The sequence below is a fragment of the Bidens hawaiensis genome, unplaced genomic scaffold (assembly GCF_021521415.1).
Source record: "Bidens hawaiensis isolate Kalapana, Puna unplaced genomic scaffold, B.hawaiensis_p1.1 tig00053093_1, whole genome shotgun sequence".
NCBI lineage: Eukaryota > Viridiplantae > Streptophyta > Magnoliopsida > Asterales > Asteraceae > Bidens > Bidens hawaiensis.
Window position 1 is genome coordinate 28,793 of NW_027499556.1, and position 27,757 is coordinate 56,549.

The window sequence follows — 27,757 nt, forward strand, 5'->3', positions numbered from 1 at the left end:
TAAGAATGGTAAGAACCAAAATTTTTTTGACATATGGCATTACAAATTATGGTGAAAGAATAATTCTAGGAAACTATGTCGGTTATAATGATGAAAGAGTAATTCTATGAAACTATGTCGGTTATTGGTAACTTTAAATCTCAACCATTGATTAATATGATCCAATGGCTATGATTTATTCCAAGTCTTCCTAAGAAACTACTTCTTTTTAGGATCCTCCCCTATATATATATATATATATATATATATATATATATATATATATATATATATATAAAAGATGAGTATCATTACAGAACTGTTAAATTATTTAAGAACTTAAAGGATCATTGAAAACTAACATTTAAAAAAAAATTGTATGTTAATGTTATTTAAGTGTAGCTTTATCATTTTTTATATCTATATTTACGATTACAATTTTGAAAATTAAGTTTTTATACATATCTATGTTTTGTTTTACACTTGTGTAAATTTGTTAGTACGAAAATTTTACACATATGTAAAGTTGTGATTAATGTATGTAATCAACAATTTTTATATAAAATATCATAAGACTACTCTTAAATCATGTTAATATATATAAAAAAATTTAAAAATGTTTTGTTGTTTAGAGTTCCTAAGAGTTCTGAACTCTTTTAGAGTTCTTAAAGGATACTAACCCTATATATGTGTATGTATATATATATAGGGAGATGATTATGAGAGAACTCCATGTTATAGGGAGAACTAGAGAACTAATAATGAAGTATTTTTAATTTAATTAAAAAAATATTTTTATAATTTTTTTTCGTTCATCCTTCTTATATGTTATTTTTCACCACAAAAAAATATAAAAATAAAAAAAATTTAAAAAAATTTAACGTTGTAATGCATATATGCAATACATCGACTTTTTTTATAATGCATATGTGTAATAGTGTGCATTATGATATTTGAAATAACATATATATAGTTGTTTGTATTGTACATTTGCAATAGTGTTATATTATATTCAAAAATTAAAAAAAATGATAGTGCATATGTGCATTAGTGTTGTATTATATATATATGCAATAATGTGTTTTGCATACAATTATTAGTGTCGTATTTTGCATATATTCAATAGTGTGTATTAGATAATGTATTTGTTGTATTATATGCAATAAAACACTATTTTATATATACAATACACATTAATGCACATACGCATTACATCGACGGTTTTTTTAGGAACAATATCATCTTATTAGAAGGAGGAAAGAAAAAAAATCACAAAATAATTTTTTTAAAATAGTTAAAAACAATTCTTTACTAGTTCTCTAGTTCTCTCTTTAAGAAGAGTTCTCTCTAAATCTCACCCATATATATATATATATATATATATAGGGGTAGGTTAAAATAAAAAGAGATAATTTCCTAAGAAGAGTAAGAATAGATCTAGGCCATTGAATTTAAGATCTAGTGGTTGAGATAGTTAGTTTTCAAAATGTCCAAAAGTTTCATAGAATCTAGGATTTATGCTACATAGTTTCCAAACTTCAAATTTTATACCCTTATTAGCATTCTTAGGAAATTATTTCTTTTTATTTTAACCCTTTTATATATATATATATATATATATATATATATATATATATAATATAAAATGAAAACCTTGTTGAGTTGTGAAAACCCTGAAAACTCAAATGAGTGGTTCTAGATTAAGGATGAGCATGGTACCGTACCGGTACCGAAAATACCGATCCCGAAAATCGGAAATTCTTGGTACCGGTACCGAAATATTAGGTTCGGTACCGGTACCGAGGGTAAAAATCGGGAAATACCGGTACCGGTACTGTATCGATCCCGAAACTTAAAACTTTGGTACCGATTCGGTACCGACGGTACCAAATCGGTAACGATTTACCGATACCGATTTTGCTCATCTCTATTCTAGATGTGCCACATAGTTGTGTTTCAGTGTTTATGCTATTATATTCTAAAGGATATAAAAGTCATTTTCTTACACCATTGTTCTAGATTTGGTAGGTAGAATGAAGTGACTACTTCTCAATGTATAGTGAAATTAACCAAATAATTCAATTGATAACATTCAAATCGATTAATCATTCAACTGCAAATAGCAAATTACAAGAAGCAAAGATCTAATAGAAAGAAGATGAGAAAACAGAGAGAAGGAGATGGGAGACTAGAACCAATTCACACCATAAGTTTATTCATAACCTCTACTCCTTTGTGACTTTGCATATAACTTGAAGCGTTTAACTTGTTTAGGCCATTTAATATGGGCTGCCTGTACGTGCTGATGGCTTGGGCCCATAAGATTCATAACATTACTCCCCCCTTTCAAATACACCTTGTCCTCAAGGTGTAACTTTGTAAGGTTGTAAGAAAGAAAGCGAGACGAGTGAGCCAAATAGCTATGTGAGAAAACTGAATGGTAGCCCGTCTCTAACAGTTGGTTTCCAAAAGTTCTAGTGGTTTATGTCCATAAAGGGCTGCAAATGGTGCTATGCACGGGTCAAGAAAAGAATCACATGCCGATGGTGGCTTGTAAATACCAACTTGTAAAATTTGAGCGGGAAAATTAGTTGGCGGATCGGGTGCCGTTACGGTGGTTGTACGAAGCTGAATGACCTGATGGAAATATTTTTAAGGACCCCTCTTAATTGCTCCATACACATCACGTAGAACATCATTATCATGACAATGCATTCCCATGCCCATTGGCATGTGAATCCAAACAAAAATGTCACTAGGCTACAAAAAGTTAAATATTTTGAAAACATCTATAATAACACAACCTTTGACATGCATATATATTATAGCAATAGCAATAATTGGGCTGATGTGCGTTACCCATTTTAATGTAACTGTAGGCATAATCTTCACCACTCTTACTTTAACCACAATAATCCCAAGGCTGCCACAAACCGTCAGCATCATTCCCAAAATACTCAAATCTACGCTCCTTGGGAATTGATTGATAAATTTGGCAGATAGAGTAATTGTGGTAGAAGGGCTCAAACTGTTCTCTCCAGTAGAGAAACACCTTGTAGGTGTCATACCAAATCCGTCTGACAGTATACAAAAATGCACATGGTGTTGCCATCTAGAACCGATCGAATAAGTTTGCAATCACCGGCTTGATAATAATTGACTTTTTTAATTTGGGATGATACTGATGATGATATAGTTGCAGAACATGTAATTGAGCCATTTGTAGCATCATTTGAAAGAGCTGGTAAACTGTCAACAACCGATGTTACTTCAGTTGCTAAAAATTAATGCCCGAAGTCGCCAAATGGCGAATTATTGCATATGTAAAAACACACCGTGTATGAAATTACCGCCTTGCCGTTTTGCAGTTGAGGTAGCCATACGCTCAACAATTTCCACCTCTAATATTGCTTGCTTGCCACTCACAAACGAATTACGAGACTCTAACAAAGCCGTGGCGACAAGGTCAAACATGTTGGTAATTCGATCAAAAGAAGGCGTGTTAACAAAAATCGGGCCTGGATCGAAAACAAAGCCGCTCCTTAACCATTTATCCCCATCTGAATTCCTATTAGAACTGAAGCGAGATAAATTTACAGTAGTACCCGGTAAAATATCAACTGTTGCCATGCAAGAGCCATAGGAATTCAGATGTAGGTATGAAGATGCATAAGAGTCTGATATAGATTCATGAGATACAATAGGCTGAGATGGTTGTTTGTTAACTCGAAAATTGAGCAGGGTTGTTGTACCGCCTTTCCAACGAACGTGTTTATCCCAAATGTTACACTTAAGTAGCATATCAATAGCACCAGGTTGTGTGGCAGTGAAAAATATGGGGCTGGTAGACTCAAGCCATGTTCGCTCAGGCAATTCATCAAACGGTTTCACTAACCGAGTGACTCTAGTCAATACATTTGTTCTAAACCCAAAAGAAGAACCACCATCAGATTCAATCTTCTAAACATCACTAGGAAAATAAGATGTGGCAAAAAAAAACTTGACCAAACCCATGGTGAAGAACATGACTATGCAGCTCATTTATCCACACGAAGAGATCAATATATTGAGCAGGAGGTGCAAAATACTGCATGATATGAGCAGTAATAGTAGGTGCACATTCCATAAGCGAAATGCGACATTCAAACAAAGTCGCTCCAAGATGGCCAGCCATGCTAATAAAGTGATCAAAATAAGGCATGCAATTAATACTCGTACCAGGATCAAAACCAAATGTCCTATCGAACCAATCAGCCCCAAGATTCGAATTAGAGCTGAAAAGGAATATAGCAAAACTACCAATAGTACCTAACTTGAACAATTAGATGTAATATCGGGTGGTGTAGGAACAAAACCTGAATCGGTTACATGCAATTTACCACCAAAATGTAAATGAGGACTAGTGATTACCATAGCCGAACTACCAAACAAGAAATCCAGTGTACTAAAAAGAAGGGATTATGAATTCCAAAGAAGACACCCGAAAATGATTTACAATCAAACCTGGCTTCCATGCAAATGAGTGAATAACCATTAAATCCATGGAAGAATCATTATCACAAGCGTTGGTTTCTACCATATCAATCTTTGAAGCATTTGCCAAAAGTACAATTATGAAAGGTTTCGCACGGTCAAGCAAAATATTATAATATGATATATCTATTTGACCATCTTTTACTCCGCGTGACTCATGAACACCGATAATTGAGTCATCTTGAATTGCTAATACCTCATCGCTAATGGGTGCATGAACGTCATTGGCAATTTCATTGTTAATACTCTCAGGCATTTCATCGAACACCTTGAGAGCGGTAGGAGCGAAGGTCGGAAAATGAAATATGTCTACAAGTAAGGTCTTGAAATCAGACCAGTCCTTAAACTGGAAGTGACACTGTATCAAATGAAACCACTTGGCTGCCTCGCCAACTGAAGAAACACTAATCGCCCCCAGGCAGATTACGGGTAACCTGGGGGTTAAATAGATGTTTCCCACTAGGGGTTAGATCCGGCAAAGATGGTTCTTCTGATAACCTGCAAAACAGACACCGTGAGCTCGTCACTGAGAAGGGGGGGGGGGGGTTCCTCCTTGTGACCACCCTCCGGCGTGAGAATCAGACTAGATTGCTCTTGAATATAAGTATATATTAAGAGATTGCTAGAGCAGATATCAGGTATAATCTGTAAGATACCAGATAGTATATGATGAGATCAGATGATCATACCATTTGGGGTATTTATAGCCGAAGGTAGGTTTCCAAGAAGGTATAGCCGGTTGAATAGTATTCCTGTTCTACCAACTTTGGCCTACGCACGTGCCATGCTGGTAGTTGGTGGGTAGGCAGCGGCTGACAGTGACCAGGCCTGCTGGGTACTATTCCTTTTCCACCAACTGCCGGCTATGCACGTGGTATGACAGGAGTTGGTGAGTAGGCAGCGGCTAATAGTGACATACAGTACAAGAGCATGCTGCTCGCCATACTGTTGTCAATGATCTGTCGTAGCTCTGGTCAGATCTTTTGCCCATACCTCGTCAGGTACAGTACAAAAGATCTTCCCGTATCGTACGGACTGGCTCATTTGGGCGGGAGTATTCCCCCTCCCGCCTTGGTGCGGGATTGTTCCCGACTTTGCTCATTCCTTCAGGTGACTACTGAGTTATTGAGAGCTAAGTGCCTTGTGCGTGTAGCCTTGCTGCGCGGGTGGCCTTCCCTGATGGCTTGTATCCGTAGCTGCGGGAACAGGCGGAGTACTTCACCATTGGGAGGCATTTCCTGCGGGAACAGCTTGCGTACTGCGCGTAAGGACGTCACGTCTCTGAGCATGGTGGGTCCTGCGGATCCAGTTGGTTTCTGCGCAGACGTCTCTCTTCAAGGTGAGTCCTGCGGGTCCAACTGGGCTCTGCTGGGACCTACCTCTTCAAGTCCCCCCAGTCCAATGTTCTTCTCATGAATGTTTAATAAAGTGAGGTGAACTTTTGGACTTAAGCAAAGGGTTTTGAAAAGGGTTTAGTTTTTAAGGTTTTCCATGGGGATTCTTCCCGCGGAAGTCCTAATGTCACTTGCAGGAATTCCCGACTTTCCTGCTTGATCTTTGGGTATGATGCGGGTAGGTCTGTAACCTCCTCGTAAGTCAGGAGCGTTGAGTCCCACTTGTGTAGATTCTCCATGAGGTTTTGGTGGTTTTGAACATAGTGATCAATTATGTTGTAACCACCAATTCCATCTTGGAGCTTCAAACAATGTAGTTCTCGACGGTCCCGCTATGCGGGGATGTTATTTCCGTTTCCGCAAGCATTGCCCAGAAGATCCTTCTTCCGCAAACAGTATGGCGAGCAGCCTTCCAACTTCCCTTTGTATAATGTTGATACTGAAGCTGTTTATGACCAAGCAGTGAATCAGTATGCCGCCTTCCCGCATCCGGTGGTGGAGAAGGTGAACCAAGTTGCTGCTGCTGATGATGGGCTAGCTATCCTTAAAGCTTTCCTTGAACCGTCACGTTCTACTGATGGTGCGGGTCCAAGTGGAAGTGGCCCTGAAGCCTGATCCTGAAGATCCCTTCCCACTGTTAGGATAGGTTTAGCTTGTATAGATTTATATTCTTGTAGGCGGGTAGTTACCCGACCATTCTTGTAATGAATATTATGAAATATAAATCTTTGTGCGGGTAAGACCGCTACTTTCACTGGATCACTTGCTTTATAAACGTTATATGACTTGCTCATGCATGCTTTAGTTTAAATTAGCAATTATCCAAGTGTTTAGAATAAGTTAACCTTTGAACGTGGTAGATAATAGGTTGAAGTTTTGCTTCCTCTTTCGTGATTGTGCGGGTAGGACCGTCACTTGCACTTAGGATGGCTAAACTTTACCTACATCTGACATGCGTGGAGGTTTTCCTCATCTTTTTAGAAATTTCTAAGTGTTTAGGATAAGTTAACCTTCGAACGTGGTAGATAATAGGTTGAAGTTTTGCCTCCTCTTTCGTGATTGTGCGGGTAAGACCGTCACTTGCACTTAGTAGGATGGCTAAACTTTACCTACATCTAACCTGCGTGGAGGTTTTCCTTATCCTTCTGTTAGAAATTTTCTAAAGTATTTTGAATAAGTTAACCGTTCGACGCGCGGTTGTCAATAGGTTCGGTTTCCTCTCATGATTTGTGTGGTTAGGACCGGCACTTTCATTTAGTGGGATGACCAACGTTTACCTATGACTGACCTGCGTGAAGGTTTGCCGTTTTTTGGGTTTATGCTGGTTTTGCCGCCTTCCCCATGCAACGACCTTTCACGTAATTATGCGGTGAATACCGGCATCAGTGTTGAATAAATTAACCGTTCGACGCGCGGTTGTTAATAGGTTAGTGTTCAGTTTCCTCTATCATGATTCGTGCGGATAGACAGACACTTTCATTTAGTGGGATGACCGAACTTTACCCTTAACTGACCTGCGTGAAGGTTTCCGTTTTTTGGGTTTATGCGGGTTTTGTCGCCTTCCCCACGCAACGACTTTCACACTTATGTATGCGGTGAAGACCGGCATATCCGTGTGGAAAGTTTATAAGTATAAATGTAAAATTATCAGCGTCGATGTTCTAAGGAGAATCATTTCCATTAGAAGTGGCTCTGGGCCTTTTCTTTACAAATTTGGAATTGATCTACATGCAAACTGTGTAATTGAGCTCCCTTCCATGTTGTTGGGATGGGAGTACCATCGAGCCGATATGCACCTGGTTCGGGATCTCGTTGTTTACGCAGTATGTAGTCTCCAACATTGAGGCTGCAATTTTATTCGTGTTTTTCCCCAGCTGGGGTTCTACACGCATCAGCCTGCTCAGCATTCATTGCGCCACGAGGTGCGCGAGCGTCCCATCTCTGACAAATGCTTCGACCATGTCCTTTACGTCTGTGCATTCTTCAGTGTTGTGGCCTTTTGTCCTGTGAAAATCACAGTATTTGCTCCGATCAGCATTGTGACGATGTCGGATTATTGGAGCCTTTGGCCATGGGAGCTCCTCCGTGGCGAATATCTGGTTGACGCTTTTGGTGAGTGGCGTCCATCTGGAGTTCTGGTGCGACTGTACGTTATCCCTTCCGCCCAACCGATGTTGCAAGCCGGATGAGGTGTCAAAGTTTACCCTTGACTGCCAAATGCCTAGCTTCCGCTTTTTGTTTAGTCGGGCGGTAAGGACGTTGTCTTCTCTTGTTTTCTGGGTGTAGAGGTTTGTGTTCTGTGGGAGATCTCTACCCAGTTGCTTCTCAGTTTCCGCAAAGCGTTTAGCTGCTGTCATGATGGCATCCCATGTGGATGGCATGCCATCTTTACCCGTTAAGGTGCGGATGAGCTCTGGGTCGTTCGCGCCCTGGATAAAAGCAGCGCGAACAAGATCTTCGCTGATATTACCCAGACTTAGCTTCTTTGAGTTGAAGCGAGTGATGAAGTCTGGCAAAGATTCATCTTTTTCTCGAATGCAATTGAGGATTGTCCATTGCTCCTCGGTATACTTTCTTTGCTGGCTGAAGTGTTGGCTGAACTTTTGCTGGAAGTCTGCCCAATCGTAGATGTAGTGGACCGGTAGACGGTCGAACCACGCTCTGGCTACCCCAACAAGCGTCATTTGGAACATGTAACACCACGTGGGTTCCGTCCAATTGCTGACGGTTGCCCCCGCTATGAATCTGTTCAAATGATCATCTGGGTCAGATATACCATCATATGTGCCTATGTTGGACATTTGTTTGGCACTTTTTGGGGCAATTGCTTCCGCAATGTCCCTTGCAAATTTGGACGTTCCCGCATTTGCAACAGTTGGTCTAAATGTTTTGGAGAAGTCACGTGGGTTTCCACCTGTGTTTTTTGGTTTGAAGGCTTCTTCAAAACGCCTTCTCGGTTGGGAGTCCGTTTCCTTACGCTTCCCTTTCGCCCTATGACGAGGGTTTGCGTCTCTATCGGATTCCTCCGAATCATCCTCCAAGTATTCTTCGAATTCCTCAGGCTGTTGGAGTGAACGTAAGCGTTCATCCAACTCAGCTTGGAATTCTTTTTGTCGTGCTTCCGCCCACGCTTTGATTTCATCGAGTGTTTGGCGGGGGATCCTCGTTCTTTGACTTCCTAACTGGGAATCGGTGAATCCCTGTGAGCGATTATTTACTGCACTTGCCCCAGCTTGGGTAACTGGGGTAGTGTTCGTAAAATTTACTGCACTTGGCCCGGCTTGGGTAACCGGGGTAGTGTTCGTAAAAACTGTGTAGTCGGTATTCCCCCCAGTAGCTGGGGTTGTGGTTACCGGAGTTTCTTTAACCATCTTTCCAGAAGTTTGAAAAACTGAAAAGAAATGAAGTTCTAGCTTTTATCCCACGGATGGCGCCAATGAAGAAACACTAATCGCCCCCAGGCAGATTACGGGTAACCTGGGGGTTAAATAGATGTTTCCCACGAGGGGTTAGATCCGGCAAAGATGGTTCTTCTGATTACCTGCAAAACAGACACCGTGAGCTCGTCACTGAGAAGGGGGGGGGTTCCTCCTTGTGACCACCCTCCGGCGTGAGAATCAGACTAGATTGCTCTTGAATATAAGTATATATTAAGAGATTGCTAGAGCAGATATCAGGTATAATCTGTAAGATACCAGATAGTATATGATGAGATCAGATGATCATACCATTTGGGGTATTTATAGCCGAAGGTAGGTTTCCAAGAAGGTATAGCCGGCTGAATAGTATTCCTGTTCTACCAACTGTGGCCTACGCACGTGCCATGCTGGTAGTTGGTGGGTAGGCAGCGGCTGACAGTGACCAGGCCTGCTGGGTACTATTCCTTTTCCACCAACTGCCGGCTATGCACGTGGTATGACAGGAGTTGGTGAGTAGGCAGCGGCTAATAGTGACATACAGTACAAGAGCATGCTGCTCGCCATAATGTTGTCAATGAGCTGTCGTAGCTCTGGTCAGATCTTTTGCCCATACCTCGTCAGGTACAGTACAAAAGATCTTCCCGTATCGTACGGACTGGCTCATTTGGGCGGGAGTATTCCCCCTCCCGCCTTGGTGCGGGATTGTTCTCGGCTTTGCTTATTCCTTCAGGTGACTACTGAGTTATTGAGAGCTAAGTGCCTTGTGCGTGTAGCCTTGCTGCGCGGGTGGCCTTCCCTGATGGCTTGTATCCGTAGCTGCGGGAACAGGCGGAGTACTTCACCATTGGGAGGCATTTCCTGCGGGAACAGCTTGCGTACTGCGCGTAAGGACGTCACGTCTCTGAGCATGGTGGGTCCTGCGGATCCAGTTGGTTTCTGCGCAGACGTCTCTCTTCAAGGTGAGTCATGCGGGTCCAACTGGGCTCTGCCGGGACCTACCTCTTCACCAACAAAATAATCGGCCACATAAGGAAGTCGATCTAGACCATGTATTGCATAGTAATCAAAATGTCGTTCAGCATAAATGAGCCATTTATCCGGATCCAAACCAGTGAAAAGAGGAAAGGGTGGTGCTGGATCGTACGTACCTAATCCCGAAAGCAGTAACACATCATCTGGTAGATCGCTAAGCTCAATTGGAGGTGGAATCGGAAACTGCGCCAGTTGATAGTAGATCTCCTGAAGCATAGCGAGTTGTAGGTCACGATTTTGAATCTCAGAAGTGGGTAAACTGAATGAAGCATCCCCCAAAGCCATTGTTTATGGAGGACCAATGAAAGAACCAATGAAGTGACTACTTCTCAATGTATAGTGCAATTAACCAAATAATTCAATTGATAACACTCAAATCTATTAATCATTCAACTACAAATAGAAAAATACAAGAAGCAAAGATCTAATAGAAAGAAGATGAGAAAACAGAGAGAAGGAGATGGGAGACTAGAACCAATTCACACCATAAGTTCATTCATAACCTGTACTTCTTTATGACTTTGCATATAACTTGAAGCGTTTAACTTGTTTGGGCCATTTAATATGGGCTGCTTGTACGTGCTGATGGCTTGGGCTCATAAGATTCATAACATAGAAGAAGCCACTAACCCAAACACTCTCTCATTCTTTTAATTTTACTTTCTCTTTCTACCATAATTTTCTCTCACACACACAACCGTAACCATGGATTTTCATAGTTTTTTTTATCTTCAATCTCTCTCTCTCTCTCTCTCTCTCTCTCATATTAGGGATTAATTGAGTTACACATTCATTTCTCGCACTTCTCGTTGTAAAAAAACTTCTGAAATGATCCAATACCATATATATATATGTATATGTATATACGTGTTTATAAGTATTATACGAATATGTATAATTTAGCAAAACCGATAATTGTTTTTTTATGAAACCGGGATGCTAGATAAACGTTCTAGTCTTTTTAATTTTTTTATTTTCACATTTTTTTTGGTTTTATAATTTTTTAAAAATTTTTTGAATTGTTTTTTTTGTGGTCGGAAATGGTTCTTAAAATTCTCAATTTCCAAGTGGTTTTTACACGATCTCATTCATATATATACATATATATATATATATATATATATATATGAGTAATGATGGAATACGCAAATGCTTATCCTACAAAACTGTACGCGACATATTGGAGCGTCAATCTACACCTTCCATTTAGTTGAGAGCGGTTGAGAAGATCCCGTGTATTTTAAGCGAGAAGGGTAGGATTGTCTTTTTGATTTGTAATCTAAATTTGGTATTTTGCATATATACGGTTACGATCCTTATTTTTAGCTTAATTAAAATCAATTTCTTATTTACGAAACAATTTCTTATTTACGAAATCGAGCTCTCTTGAGTACACGAACCAGTTTTTCAATCGATTTTGTGATTTAGGGTTTTGAAATGGAAGATGATCGTGAATGTAAGCTTTTTGCTTTGTTTGAACTAGTCAACAGTAGACGCTTGATAATCGTGCCAGTAACGTGTTTGTTAGTTTCTATGAGAATCACATGATAATTGATTAGTTTAGTTTGCGAGCATGTTACGAGCGTGTTCATATTAGGAGTGTTTAACATGGTTGATTTTTGGTGTTTACACTATGAGTGTATCATGAACGTGTTCATAATAATATTATAGAATATGAGCATGCTAATATTAGGATTATAAAATGGTTTGATTATTTAATATGAGCGTGTTTTGAGCTTGTTTGAATTACTTTTATGATGTTATTTTGGTGTTAACACGTTTGATTTGATGTTTGTGTAGATGATTCAAGTGTTTTGGTTGAAGGTCAGGGGGCTGATATCATTCCTGAAGTTGCTTCTTCTTACAGACCTGTTAAAGGAATGATGTTTTCGTTAATTGATCAAGTATTTCATTTTTATAGTGCATATGCTAAAAAAAGCTGGATTTGGGGTTCGTAAAGGTGGATCTTACTTGCATGATGGTGTACTAAAGACCAATTATTTTACTTGTTGTAAAGAAGGTCACATGCCAGCCAAAATGTATGATTCAAAAGGTGATTGTAATGAATCAAGCAAGCCATATTATAAAAAGAGGAAGAGGCCGACAATTAGATGTAGTTGTAGAGCACATCTATAGTTAAAATTTGTTGACAGTGTAAATTTTGAAGTACATGATTTTGTTGAAGGCCATAATCATAGAATGGTAGCATATTCATATGTTGCAATCATCCCTAAACCCCTAACCCTAAATCCTAAACTGTCACACCCCGACCAAAGGCGGCGGAACATGCCGAGGTGTAACGGTTGCCCATAAGCGCATGACACTATTTAAAGCGACGATATTTAACAAACTCATTTCATTTCACAACATCGAAAATGTCACATAACAATAATCATAAGTCAAATACAACAAAATATAGCAAATTAAATATTGTTCATTTTTGCTAATATCCTAACGGTATTTGTGACGTTTTCTTCACCGAACTCCAAAATCAACCTAGATGCAAACCTGGAACATTTCATAAAATAAAGTTTTTCAACGCAAAGGTTGGTAAGCAATTCATAGTCTTTGAGCATATATGTATATAATAGAAAAGCCACAATCTTGTATACGAAACAAATAAATAGCAATAATTTGGATAATATGAGGTCGCTAATAAGAATACATTAGTGGCACCGTCTATAAGAGAATACCAAATAGATTCGGATTTCATGAGGTCGTTAATAAGAATACATTAAAGAGAATACCAGATAGTTCACGGATTTATGAATCAACATTCCAAAAGCGGTAAACAAATAATCATATAATCATGTAAGCATAGAACACCAAATCGAGCATTTATTTAAGTAAAGTATACAATAACGTTTGTGGTTCAAGACTCAAGTATAAAACATTTGATTTGAATAAGTATGAAATGTTACCCCAAAACAAAAGATAGAAAACGGGGTATGAAGTTACTCACGTTCAAGTAATAAACTTGAAAAGTTGGTAATTTGAAGATTTGCCGGAACGACGGGTTTAACGTATGAAGCCTAAATAAAAGAAAGACTTGGATTTAGAAGGGTTGTCTTGAAGATCTTTAAATAAAATAATTGTTGCAAAAAGTAAATAATTAAAGTTCAAGATTTAAAATGTAACTATTTAAGAATTTATTATAATAACCCTTTAAAAATATAAGTTTGCTCGAAACCGGGTTAAAGTATCTAACCTTACTATTTACTTAACCTATGTTAAGTAATAAGGTGGGAAAAATGCTAAAACAAGTTCCTTTGGGACAAAGATACTAAAACGGGTCTGTAACGAGTGTTCGGGTTGTTGGTTCGGGTCTTGATAATTGGTAAACCCAAAGTCAACTTTCCAAAATAACGAATGTTATGAGATAACTCAATAAAACTTAATAAGACTTAACAGGTTTGTAGTTCTATTGTTTTAGAACTAACAACGCACGTTAAGAGAGTGTTCGGTTTTGTCGGTCCAAACTATGTTATGAGATCAAGTTGGATCCAACAATTCCAAGTACTTAAGAAAATAATTAAAATCAGTTTGTAAACTATTTTTAAAGAAATATACAATCTTGATAGCTAAAAACACACTTGTTTGTCTTAAGCGGGTAAAAATCGGGTTGGTTCGTTTTCCATCTCACAATATGTTCCTTGATGGTTTCTACATACCCAAATATCATAGATCTTGTATAATAATTTATAAATGAAAAATTTTTGAGTTTTACAACTAAAAAGTTAACAACAAGTCTTTAAGCAAAAGTTTCGGTTTGGTTCGGTTTCCATCTCCCAACGAGTTCATAGATGGATTCCACATGCTTAATATCAAAGAACTTGTAAAATGATTTTTGAAACTCAAATCTAACATTAAACATGTTTAAACAACTACTTTAACAAAACTAGTAAGCAAAAGTTCGGTTCACGGTTTGGACAATTTACGGTTAAACCGATGTTAGTCTCTACAAACCTCCACCATGGAACTTCATAAATATGACAAACAAACTAAAAAGAGTATAAGTTAAACAAGATTAATATGTGCAACAAGTTATATAAGTGTATATATATCAAGGACCACGAAAGTCCTACATGAAGCCTTGCCTTACGAAATCTGAAGCTTAACCAACCGGAGTCAGTGAAGCAACTACCAAAGGTAACAAGGGGTGTGTATTATATATATGTTGTGCCATATACTTCAAGTATTAATAAGAGTTAGTAAGTTAGTTAAAATGTAAAAACTACATGAATTTGACTTTGAAAGTCAAACCCGACATAAACATGAATATAACTTTGAATGATTCTTGAATTTGAGTGAGGAAAGAGTTTATGAGCAAGGATTTATGTTAGAGATGACCTTGTATTTATAGGAAGAGTTAAATTTGGTTAAACAAGTGATTTAAGGGTTAAAACTCGGATTCGTTGGACAATAAAACCAACAAGGAGACATAAGGGAACATAAGGAACATTTTGGTCTAGTGATACTTTACAAAGTTTCAAAAATGATAGTTTGGCGTTTTAAGTGATTTTAACGTGTTTTAAGACCCGTAAAGGATGTTTTCAAGACCCAACAAGTGTAAAACAATATTGTAACATAAAAACCATCATTTTGATTATATCATAAGTTTCGGTTTACAAAGCGGGTCGGTTTTCATGATAAACGGATCATAAACAAATACAAACGAATACAAACGGGACCCGATTTTGACGACACATAAACCGTAAACGCTCATCAAACGCACAGGACTAGATTCAGTTTAATTGGACAGATTCACATGCTGCAATCACCCAAATGCTTGTCAAACGCTTCAAATCACATAATAATTGATAACGTAATAACCAATTAAAACGATTACACATTACGAAAACAACTGTTAAAACCTTTCTAAAACCTAAACGATTACATGAATAATAAACAAACACCTGATTTATCAGTAATATGATGTTTATCTTGTTTATGCTTTGATCTTCGTTTCTTCGTCGAAGCAGATGAGTTAGGGTTATTCGTTTTATCCATCTTCGTTACGATTGAATGTATTACGCTTCGTCGGCGGAATTATTTGAGTATAGGCTGATTATTGCGAGTGATTTTAGGGAGATTAATGGAGACTAATTCACGGTCTTACCCTTTTTGAAGAATAGAGGCACACATTTTAAAATTTTAGATCGGATGTTTGATGTCGTCGCGCACTCTTTGTACGATAAGGGATTAATGTACAGCAACCGTCCTATATATATATATATATATATATATATATATATATTGCATCTTAATCACCATTACATGGAATATTTATCATCACCACCAATTCGCCATTACAAAAGAATGATTCTATCAAGGTAAGTTTGTATGATTATTTGAGTTATTTATTTTAAAATTAAGATAAATTTAAACAATTAATGGGTTAGTTTATGCTGTTGATTTTAGAGTTTGAAATGATTGGTTACATCATTTGTTTGATTTTATGCACGTTACTGGTTACACCATAAAGTGATAAACTGATGAGTTAAATGATAGGAAAAAAAAAAGATAAAACGCTAAAGCAGTATTGAAGCGGTAAATTCCTAAAATACCAGTACCAATACCGCTACGATATTCAGTATCTAATTTTTCTCAAATTCGGTATAGATATTTTCTGTATTGGTACCGGTACAATACTGATATGATATCGATCTCATTCCTAATCTTGTATGATCATCTTACCAAAATATTATATTGGCTTAACAATATCTTAAAAAAATAAGCAACTTTCTCATCTAATTATATATACTCGTATTATCAAGTTTGTTAAACTGCTACATACCTATCTTAGAGCATTCTCAACCTATTCTCCATCTCTGTCCCTATAATTACACTAAAAAACACTACATTTCTCTCTCTTGTTCAATTAAATAATATTTCTATACCTTTATCATTACAGTTTTCTCTCTCCTCTACTCAGAACCAATCCAACAAATATTAAAAAAATAAATAGGGAAAACAATGTTTCCCCAAATTTACAAAAAATCACTACATTTCTATCTCTATCCTATAATTTACACTCACAACCACTCATTACCCCACCCTATAATTTGCTAACTTCCCTCACATAATTATAAGGAATGGGATAAGAATACTCTTACCTCCTTATTTTAATTATATACTCGTTTGATCATGTTTATAAAAGTTACTGATTTTAATTTAATTTTTATGTTATTACGAGGCACATGCTTGGATACTTAATTTAATTTTTATGTCATTACACGAAAGAGCACTTCTTGATGAATTTGAAATCCTTTTGGGTTCTACAGCTCCTTTACATGTAAGACCATTCAATATTATGACTTGACTTTGCTACCGTATAGTTATACTAGAAATGAGAAGTGCTCATATCCCATCATCTTACCTCAAAAACTCTACACAAAACTTCATCAAATCCCATTTTCACTTTGTACATTTAAAAAAGAATCATCATCAACTAAAATTTTGAAGAAAATAGTTTGCCCGCCAGGTGTTTGACAAAACGCCTCAATGAAATAATCTTTGTTTTTGGTGTTTTGAGGAGGGGAGGGCAACGGGTGGTTGCTCTCCTCCTTCCTCTTTGGTTCGGGTGTTCATTCCTCAAACTCAACTCGAGTTTTATTTTATTATTATTTTTCTTGGTGTGGTACTTGGCTACCGGGGTGTTTTGTGGGTCGGGGGTGGTATGACCGGGGCTATTGAGGAGGTTGTTTGGCCGTGTCCGTTTAGAGGCTTCCACTGTTGCCCGGATGGATTACCGGGGTCCAAGGGGGTTCGATTGGCCGCACATATTAAGCGGCTTCATTTGTCATCGGATGACAAGAAAGAGACCTTACGGGAGGCGATCTCGACAAATTTGGATTTGTTTATTTCGGTTGGTGAGGCTTTAAAGGTCTCGCGTAGGTGGATGTGTGGAGCGTGTATGGAGTCACATGCTCTCCGTCGGGGGTGCCATCATGATGACGGGTCGGTCTGGTACAAGTGTGTCACGGGAGATGTGGAGGAATATATAGTGGGGATTGCGAAGCCACATGTTGGGAGGGAAGTTGTCGCGGTGGGAAGGGTGGAGGTGGATGTAGCTCTCCTTGAGCGTGTGTTCACTCTTCTTATTACGACTGTTAAAAACATTCCTCATAGTTGTCGTATGGCTTTTTCCCAAGCCTTAGTGGGTGCTCTGGGTAAGGTGGCGGCTATGCTAGAGTCTGTTGAGGCGTGGGTGAAACTGTTGTTGTTACCACGTTGCACCTTACGAGTTTTCAGACCTTCTAATCGTCAGCAACGCAGGTCTGGCAATAGAAAGTCTGAGCAATGCCGAATTATTCAACGGTCGCTATCCGCTTGGGGTGACCGTGACGGTTTCTTTGAGCTCCTTATATCGCTTTTTAACCAACCCCTAGGAGATGCCCCGGGTGGTGATGCGTTTGTACCCGAGTCTGACAACGCCGGGTTGGGCGCCAATGTTAAACAATGTTTGCGAAAAGTTGCGGACGGGCATTTCACTGCTGCGGTCAAGGTATTATGCTCTTCAGGGGTTGCACATTTCGGTAAGGATACTTTGAACGCTTTGTTGTCTAAGCATCCCATCATGGCACCTCCGATTATGCCTGCTTCCTTGCTTTCTGAGTCTCCCCTTGTCGTGGACGTTGATAGTGTGCTTGGGTGCATTAAGTCTTTCCCTAAAGGGACTTCGTGTGGGCGGGACGGTTTGCGAGCCCAACACATTTTAGATGCGTTGTGCGGAGAGGGGTCTCCGATTGCGGATGGTTTGCTCAAGGCTATCTCTGCGGTGGTTAATTTATTTTTGGGGGGAATGTGTCCTAAGGTGTTGGCAGAGTTTGTTGCGTCTGCCCCACTTACGCCGTTGCTTAAACCGGACAATGGGATTAGACCTATTGCCGTTGGGGCTATTTGGAGGCGGTTGGTCTCTAAGGTGGCTATGAGGGGTGTCGGGAAGGAGATGGTTAAATACCTCGGTGACTTTCAATTTGGGGTGGGAGTCCCCAGTGGGGCAGAGGCCGTGCTTCATAGCGCGAACAGGTTTCTAAATCAGTTTCATTCGGATTGGTCATTGGCTATGCTTACTGTTGATTTCTCCAATGCCTTCAACTTAGTAGATAGGACGACCCTTCTACATGAGGTTCGGAGTCGATGTCCTTCCATTTCTCTTTGGGTGGATTTTTTATATGGGCAGTCGGCTAGGTTATATGTGGGTGATACTTTCACTAAATCCACCACTGGGGTTCAACAGGGGGACCCTCTTGGGCCTCTCCTTTTTGCCTTAGCTTTGCACCCACTTGTTCACCAAATCAGAGATCGGTGCAAGCTTCTCTTTCATGCTTGGTACTTGGATGATGGCACGATTATCGGGGATACTAGAGAGGTAGCCAAAGCATTAGATATTATCAGGTCTGAGGGGCCTCGTTTGGGTCTTGAATTAAACGTTAAGAAAACTGAGTTATTTTGGCCAACATGCAATGGGGTGAAGGCACAGGAGGGGTTGTTCCCTTGCGGGATTGGAAGGCCGGTGCTTGGCGTGAAACTCCTTGGTGGTGCTGTAAGCCAGGATGCGGGGTTTATCAGCAGTTTGGCTATGAAAAGGGCATCTAGCGCTGTGGAACTGATGAGCTGTCTCCCAAGACTTCGGGATCCTCAATGCGAGCTTCTTTTGCTTCGCTCATGTATGGGAGTCGCCAAGCTTTTGTTCGGTTTGAGAACATGCCAACCTATGTATGTGGGGGAAGCTGTTTCTATATTTGACAATGGTCTTCGAAGGGCGATTGAGGACATCGTGGTTTGTGGAGGTCCGTTCTTTGGGGATCTCCAATGGAGGTTGGCGTCACTTCCGATCCGTTATGGGGGGTTGGGTCTCTGTTCGGCCGAGGATGTATCTACATATGCTTTTGTGGCTTCGAGAGCACAGTCGTGGTGTTTGCAAGACCATATTCTTCGGGGTTGTGATATTCATGGGTTGGACTCTGATTATGGGTGTGCGATGGATCGTTTACGTACTTCACTTCCAGATTTTGATCTTAGCGGGTTCTCTAATAAGGACACCGCCCCCCCTAAAGCCCAACATGTTGTGGCGAATGCCTTATTTAGTGGAATTGTCAAGAGTTTAGAAGTGAAGTTTGATCTATCCCCTCGCCAAAAGGCGGTGTTTGAATGCCTTCGGGCTCCTCGGGCTCAGGATTTTCTAACGGCTATCCCCATTGAAGGATTAGGCCAACGTATGTCGGGTTTGGTGTATCGGGCTATCCTTAAGTACCGGTTAATGATCCCTATGTTCCCGACGGATGAACCTTGCCCAATTTGTCGCAAGGTCTGTTTGGATTCTTTTGGTGACCATGCGGTGCATTGCAAAGAATTGCCTGGCTTTAAATACAGACATGATCTGGTTAGGGATGTTCTGTGTGATGTTCTTAAACGGGCAGGGATTTCTGCTAAAAAGGAGGCCCCTGTTAACTTTCTCACGGATCCTATTGAAGGGAGGTCTACTTTACGACCAGCTGATATTCTTGTGTTCGGGTGGGCAGGGGGGAAACACGCCTGTGTGGATCTTACAGGAGTGTCTCCTCTTGTTGGGCTCAGGGACCGTGGGTTTGTTGTGGGTCAGGCTGCGTTGAAGGCTGAATCGGGCAAAGTTGTTAAACACGAGAAAGCTTGTTTAGATAATCAACATGTCTTTCTACCATTTGCCTTTGATACATTTGGTTTTCTGGCTCCAGGGGCTATGAAATTTTTGAGTAGGGTTCAGTGCGTCGTACACGGAACCTCTTCAGCTTCTAGGTCCCAAAGCTTCGTTTTTAGCAGGATTGGCTTTGCTGTTCAAAAGGGGGTTGCGGCGCAGCTTGTTGCCCGTTTGCCTGCCACTTTATTGTAATCGTTTTATAGTAAATTATATATTTAAGAACTAAAAAAAAAAAAAAATTACGAGGCACATGCTTGGATACTTCTCCGTCCTTCTGGTATAATTTTTTATAAACAAATAATTTCAAACTAAATTAAAATAATATATTATTTTAACAAATATATATTTAAGATAATAACGCAATCCGTGCCTCAAATCGATCGTTTGTACAATATCAGTAATACATTATTAGTACTACGCTTTTCATGCGGGTTTTGCTTAAAGCCGATGGTCTAACTGGAAACAACCTCTTTATCTTTTAGTATAGAAACAGATACGGTTTGTCTGCATCTCACCATCCCAAACCATATTGATAACTTTACTACTTGTAGGATTTTACTGAGTATGAATAATGATTATGATCATGATTAGGAAAAAAAAAACAGTATGGACACAGAACGAGTGAACGACCATCTTATTTGGTCACAAGTCTGGTCATATTTTGGAATCAGATAGCGTCATAATTAATTCTAAAAGTTATTTTGAATCCTATTAGCTTAATAGTTTAATAAAACGTTGTTATATTGCTTACATTTAAAAATAAAATATATTAAAATAACGAACCTGAAAACTATCACGCAAAAATAAACTTGAACCTATAATAGAAAGTGACAATAACTACGAGTTGACTATTTAAACATATGGAACGAGTTGCTACATTCTAGCGCAAATACATGAAGTAATTGCTTGTCACACACGTTTTAATAGTCGACTCGTTTAAAAAAAGTTTCTAGTAATTTAAATACCTTATATATAATAGATATAACAAAAGTTTCTAGTAATTTAAATACCTTATATATAATAGATATAACAAAAAAATTGTTAAATGGAGTTTCTTTCAGCTCTCACAACTCGTAGGAGTTCTCAAAATACTCTCTATATCTATCTTATCTTAAATATATATATACACGAAAGCTTCCTATTTTCTCTCAAGCACCTGATTGTTTTATTTGAAAGTGGTGATTACTCATGCATTTAACCGGAATTCATGGGTATGGGTCTCACCAAAACCATATAGCCGTTAAACGGGTTATAACATCTCATCATATTAAAAATTAATTTAATCAAATATTAGATATGAAAATCTTATAAAACAGGTTTTTAAGCTTCGTAGATAATGATAATGCTTTTAAAATATGAGCATATTCTTAATTATTCTTATTTACTTTTTTTCAGTGAAGCTAGATCGAGATGAAGGTGGTGGTAAGAGAATCAACGATTGTGAAGCCCGAGAAGACGACACCGACGACAAATCTTTGGTTGTCTAGCCTCGATCTTACTTCTTCCAGATATCACACACAAACGGTGTACTTTTATCGGCCCAACGATGCTCAGAACTTTTTTGAAAGTAAAGTCATGAAGGACAGTTTGAGCAGGGTTTTAGTTCCATTTTACCCGATGGCAGGGCGGCTTAAACAAGGCGAAGATGGCCGGCTTGTGGTCAGCTGTCAAGGCCAAGGGGCTTTGTTTTTAGAAGCCGAGTCTGATGGCGTTCTTGATCATTTCGGTGACTTTGCACCCTCATTGGAGTACGCTAAACTCGTTCCAGTGGTTGATTACTCGCTAGGTATTGAATCATTTCCTCTTCTGGTCTTGCAGGTATATGTCTATTACAGATGTTAAAATAAATTATCTTCTTTAAAACTAAATAATTATCTCAATTAAGCAGGTAACTTACTTCAAATGTGGTGGAGTTTCGCTAGGAGTTGGGGCGCACCATCTTGTCGTGGATGGGATGTCTGGTTTGCACTTAATAAACACGTGGTCCGATATGGCTCGTGGCCAAGACATCACTCTCCCACCCTTCCTAGACCGGACCCTCCTCCGTGCACAGGACCCACCACGACCGGTGTTTGAGCACATCGAATACCACCCGGATCCAACGCCACGCCAAGTCACCTTTGATGAAACCAAAACCACCTTCTCAATGTTTAAGTTAACAAGAAACCAACTCGATATGCTCAAAGCAAAAGCAAAGGAAGATGGCAACACGATCAACTATAGCACTTTTGAAATTCTCGCAGGCCAAATTTGGAAGTGTGCGTGTGAAGCCCGTGGGCTGCCGAACGATGTGAAAACCAAGCTCGGCTACCCAGTTGATGGGCGGGCCCGCTTTCAACCACCACTTCCACCAGGTTTTTTCGGGAGTGTCATCTTCAATGGCACTACTATAGCGACGGTAGGTGATATTAAATCCAAACCTTTGTGGTATGCTGCAAGCAAAATCCATGAATCTTTAGCGAGGATGAATAGCGACTATCTAAAATCAGCAGTTGATTATCTAGAAAAATATCATTGTCAAAAGCTTGATGCTTACAATAAGTACACAGATTTTGCTATTGTTAGTTGGCTTAGGCTCCCGATTCATGATGCGAACTTTGGATGGGGGCGGCCCATCTTCATGGGCCGTACAGGGATCCCAACAGGAGGTAAATGTTATGTGTTGCCAAGCTCAACAAACGATGGAAGCTTGTCAATCATCATTGGACTAGAAGTTGAACAAATGAAGCTTTTCGGTAACTTATTGTATCAATCAATCAATCATACACAGTGAAGTTCCACCAACATCAAAGCTATAAGTAGTGTGAGGCGATCCTATATTATATTTTATTTTGTTTCCTTATTATACTCTAATTGTGTTTCCTTATTGTTTATCGTTTCCTATTTTAATGTCTTTGATTTTCCTATAAATTGTAATCGTAGCTTGAGAAAAAGAAGAAGAAAAAAATAAGAAAAATTATTCCAAAGCCTTGTTTTTTTCTCTAGCTTCTCTCTTAATTCTTGGAGCCTAACCCACTCTACGGGTCTATTGGGAGATTGATCATCTCGAATCGGTCTCTATCAATTTGATTGTGTTTCCTTATTGTTTATCGTTTCCTATTTTTATGTCTTTGATTTTCCTATAAATTGTAATCGTAGTTTGAGAAAAAGAAGAAGAAAAAAATAAGATAATTACTCCAAAGTCTTGTTTCTCTCTCTAGCTTCTCTCTTAATTCTTGGAGCCTAACCCACTCTACGGGTCTATTGAGAGATTGACCATCTCGAATTGGTCTTTATTAATTTGGTGCTTTCATTCATCGTCCTCATGCCTCCTTCGTCGCGTGAAGACAGTATCATGACCCTGATCTGTAACATCCCGAAATTTCGAAGAATAAATAATTAATATATTATTTATTTATGATGGAAAGTTTACTTGAGTTAATAGAGAAATAATAAAATAATAAAGATGGAATGATAAGTAGGCTAATTAGATGTAATTAATTATGGACCAAAAAGGAAATATGGCCTAAGGTCCATGGGCTTAAGGGAGTATAAATACCCCCTTTAAACCCTAATCCTTTCCACTTTCATCCATCTCTACACCATAGCCTACACCATCAAAAACACACACTTCTTCAATTCCCGTTTTTGAGAAAACCAACCACAAAGACACAAAGATTCCTGAAGATCTAACCGTCGAATCGATCTCAAATTTTAACTGAGTGTTCATGACATACAAATGAAGATTTCCACTGAACAGATCTTCGATCAGATGTCGGAAAGTCCGGTTTTTATTAGCAAAACCGTAGCATCTCAAAAATGAAGATTTCGGCGACTGTTCAGCTGTTCCGGTGATTGTAGCGGCCGTTTCCGGCGAAGGTGAGCTGATGGGTTTGTAGATAGGGGTGAGACGGTTCCTTGGCCGCTTGAATCACTTAAATCCGAGTTCGTTTGATATGGTTTTGGTCTATTCGAGTGATTCGAACAAAAACATCAAAGGTACGTTTTTGTTAAAAATGTTTACTTTTCGTGTACAGATTTACATGAAAATTGATAGGATGATAGATCGGGTCATGATTATTGATAAAGTAATGAAATTGATAGTAAACGGATTAGTTGGCTCATTTCGGGTAAAACGAGTAGTGTTCGGTTTGCGAAAAGGACGAGTAAACGAAGTCGGTTTTGCATGAAACTTGGTAGGGAAGTAAACCGAACTTTATTATGTGATAAAAATGTGAACTTGATGATAAAAATGGTCTAAATCAACTTGTTGGTTAAAGACCTAACTAAAACGGGTTTACGATCAATAAAGGTTTAAACTTTATACCTAAAATGGGTTAGATCTTGATAATGTAATAATATTAGGTGTAAAACGGTTAAGGAAAGTGGCAAAAGGTGGTTAAAAGTCATGATATGGACCGTTCACGGTTAACTGAGCTAGGAAAGAAATGGAAAGATAGAAAAATAGGAACTCGGAGCATCAAATACGGGTTCTCGGTCAGTGTGGGTTCTCGGTTCCAAGGGTTCTCTGCCATGGGTTTTCGGTCACTCAGTTTTCTGTATGGCTTTGGGCTTGAACCCAGGGCCCAGATGCCTAAATGGACAGTTGGGCCTGACTTAACTAAGTCCACAAGATGCTAAGCCCATATCCTAAGTTAAAACAAAACAAGCTCATCATCATGAACTAAACAAACAAGCCCAACCTAGAAAAATACGTTGGTTAACTAAAATACCGACTTAATTAATTATAAGGTTAATTAACAAATATATATTTAACAGTTAGCCGTGCACAATTAAAGAAAGGGATTACTATTTGCTCTGAGGGTAACCGGATCCAGGTGAGTTTCTAGCCCCATTTTCCTTGTTATGTTTTCGGGGCTGTATGCATACTCGATGTGATAGTTAATACCCTTACCTTCATTGGTAAGTGTATGTCATGTATGATTTATATGTTATATATGTATATCTTGGATGTGAATGAAAGCTTGTCGGTACGTGAACGATCTTCGGATATTGCACGTATTAACAAGGGAGGTATGTATATGATAGTTGAATGTGTATGATAGATATATGTATATGAATATGGATGAATGATTAAAGAAAGTATATGCATGTTATGGGTATGTAAAGATAGTATGCATGAAGATGAAGAAAGAGGGATCAGACCCTAATAATATCCGAGATAGAGAAGAAATGGATCAGACCCAAATAATATCTGAGATAGAGAAGTAAAAAGAGATCAGATCCTAATAATATCTGAGATAGACAAGAAAGGGATCAGACCCTAATAATATCTAAGATAGACAAAGGAAAGAGGGATCAAACCCTAATAATATATGAGATAGACAAGGAAGGGATCAAACCCTAATAATATCTGAGATAGACAAAGGAAAGATGGATCAGACCCTAATAATATCTGAGATAGAAAGAGCAGTAATCATATAGTATGAAAGTAATAAAGTATGAACGTATGCATGAAATTATGTAATGGAAGTAAATTAGTAAAGTAATTATTATGCATCTTCGGATGCATAATTGAAGGTAAGTGTATGTATTGTATGATATGTGATTAACTAGAACTCACTCAGCATAGCTGACATTTAGTATGCACGCATGTTAATAGACTGAAGCACCAAGCCTCGATCTTACTTCTTCCAGATATCACACACAAACGGTGTACTTTTATCGGCCCAACGATGCTCAGAACTTTTTTGAAAGTAAAGTCATGAAGGACAGTTTGAGCAGGGTTTTAGTTCCATTTTACCCGATGGCAGGGCGGCTTAAACAAGGCGAAGATGGCCGGCTTGTGGTCAGCTGTCAAGGCCAAGGGGCTTTGTTTTTAGAAGCCGAGTCTGATGGCGTTCTTGATCATTTCGGTGACTTTGCACCCTCATTGGAGTACGCTAAACTCGTTCCAGTGGTTGATTACTCGCTAGGAATTGAATCATTTCCTCTTCTGGTCTTGCAGGTATATATATGTCTATTACAAATGTTAAAAATATATTATCTTCTTTAAAACTAAATAATTATCTTAATTAAGCAGGTAACTTACTTCAAATGTGGTGGAGTTTTGCTAGGAGTTGGGGCGCACCATCACGTTATGGATGGGATGTCTGGTTTGCACTTAATAAACACGTGGTCCGATATGGCTCGTGGCCAAGACATCACTCTCCCAACCTTCCTAGACCGGACCCTCCTCCGTGCACAAGATCCACCACAGCCGGTTTTTGAGCACATAGAATACCACCCGGATCCAACGCCACTCAAAGTCCCCTTAGATGAAACCGAAACCACCTTCTCAATGTTTAAGTTAACAAGAAACCAACTCGATATGCTCAAAGCAAAAGCAAAGGCAGATGGCAACACGATCCGTTATAGCACTTTTGAAATTCTCTCAGGCCATATTTGGAAGTGTGTGTGTAAAGCCCGTGGGCTGCCGAATGATGTGGAAACCAAGCTCATCTACCCAGTTGATGGGCGGGCCCGCTTTCAACCACCACTTCCACCGGGTTTTTTTGGGAATGTTATCTTCGAAGGCACTACTATAGTGACGGCAGGTGATATTAAATCCAAACCTTTGTGGTACGCTGCAAGTAAAATCCACGAATCTTTAGCGAGGATGAATAGCGACTATTTAAAATCAGCAGTTGATTATCTGGAACAACATCGTTGTCCAAAGTTTGATAGTTGTTATAAGTACACAAATTCTGGAATGATTAGTTGGGTCAGGCTCCCAATTCACGATGCGGACTTTGGATGGGGGCGGCCCATCTTCATGGGCCGTACAGGGATCCCGACAGCAGGTAAGTGTTATGTGTTGCCAAGCTTAACAAACGATGGAAGCTTGTCAATCATCATTGGCCTAGAAGTTGAACAAATGAAGCTTTTCGGTAACTTATTGTATGCAATCTGAAATTAATGTATATTTTCATATGAAACTATATGTATGCATGTTTTTTTATTGGTGAGAGTATGGTTGTATGTAAGTATATTTGTTTGCAACATACAATGACAAACATGTCAAGCCATGTTACATTAATAATTTTGTGATTTTTATTATTATTATTATTTGTCCTTTGTTTTAAATTGGATGCACGTAAGTCTGAGACTTTTATGTGTGAGAACAAGTGACTGAGTTATCAAACTAATCAACCTAATCAATGATCAAGTAACATAATAACATATATAATCGATGATATCGACAATTAAAATTGTGCAAGATCATAAGTAGTTTGGTCAAGAGGGGGGGGGGGGGGGGGGGTGTTTACACAGTGTTTCGCAAATCTTCACCTGTTCCATAGGCAAGAAGCAAGTCTTTAATTGAAACCCAAACCGGAACAAATTTTGGATTTGATTTGGTCATGAGTGTCCGGTTCCCATATTTGTAGCACCAAAGGAACATATTTAACAAGCCATAGGTTCCTTTCTAGCACTTACATTAACCCTTCTTCCGTATCAAATTTGAAAAAACAGAAACCCCCTCGATTTCTATTTATTGATTTTAATCCATATTTGTGCCACGAGGTTTTCTTTGACAACAAAAAATGACAAGCTTGAACCCAGTATCTGTCATGAGCTTAAATTCTTTTTGACATAAAATGACCATTAATTTTGATAATCGGTTCCCCATTCTCATCTAAGTTTGGAGGTTGAAAACTAATTGTGTTTCACCATCCTCAATCATACTCCCATGAAGCAATTTTCCTCCATAGTTAAAAGAATTATTCAGATCAAAAGCA

General features: G+C 38.9%; 2 protein-coding genes across 2 annotated transcripts; both read left to right on the forward strand.

Moving 5' to 3' along the window:
* Positions 1–21,449: 21,449 nt before the first annotated feature.
* LOC143599931 (shikimate O-hydroxycinnamoyltransferase-like) lies at positions 21,450–22,812 on the forward strand. Its single transcript, XM_077077759.1, has 2 exons — positions 21,450–21,857; positions 21,928–22,812. The coding sequence occupies exons 1-2, from the start codon at positions 21,450–21,452 to the stop codon at positions 22,810–22,812; spliced, it is 1,293 nt and encodes a 430-aa protein (XP_076933874.1).
* Positions 22,813–25,728: 2,916 nt separating this feature from the next.
* On the forward strand, positions 25,729–26,956 carry LOC143599928 (shikimate O-hydroxycinnamoyltransferase-like). The gene is made up of 2 exons (XM_077077756.1): positions 25,729–25,986; positions 26,062–26,956. Exons 1-2 carry the CDS (start codon positions 25,744–25,746, stop codon positions 26,929–26,931), a joined length of 1,113 nt encoding a protein of 370 aa, XP_076933871.1. The 5' UTR covers positions 25,729–25,743; the 3' UTR covers positions 26,932–26,956.
* Positions 26,957–27,757: the final 801 nt, after the last annotated feature.

What these genes read in the sequence shown, in the direction of transcription:
- LOC143599931 (XM_077077759.1), top strand. Translation starts at nt 21,450, where the DNA reads ATGAAGGTGGTGGTAAGAGAATCAACGATTGTGAAGCCCGAGAAGACG. An exon ending in TTCCTCTTCTGGTCTTGCAG is followed by an intron (nt 21,858 to 21,927) that starts GTATATGTCTAT and finishes TCAATTAAGCAG; the next exon opens with GTAACTTACTTCAAATGTGG.
- LOC143599928 (XM_077077756.1), top strand. Translation starts at nt 25,744, where the DNA reads ATGAAGGACAGTTTGAGCAGGGTTTTAGTTCCATTTTACCCGATGGCA. An exon ending in TTCCTCTTCTGGTCTTGCAG is followed by an intron (nt 25,987 to 26,061) that starts GTATATATATGT and finishes TTAATTAAGCAG; the next exon opens with GTAACTTACTTCAAATGTGG.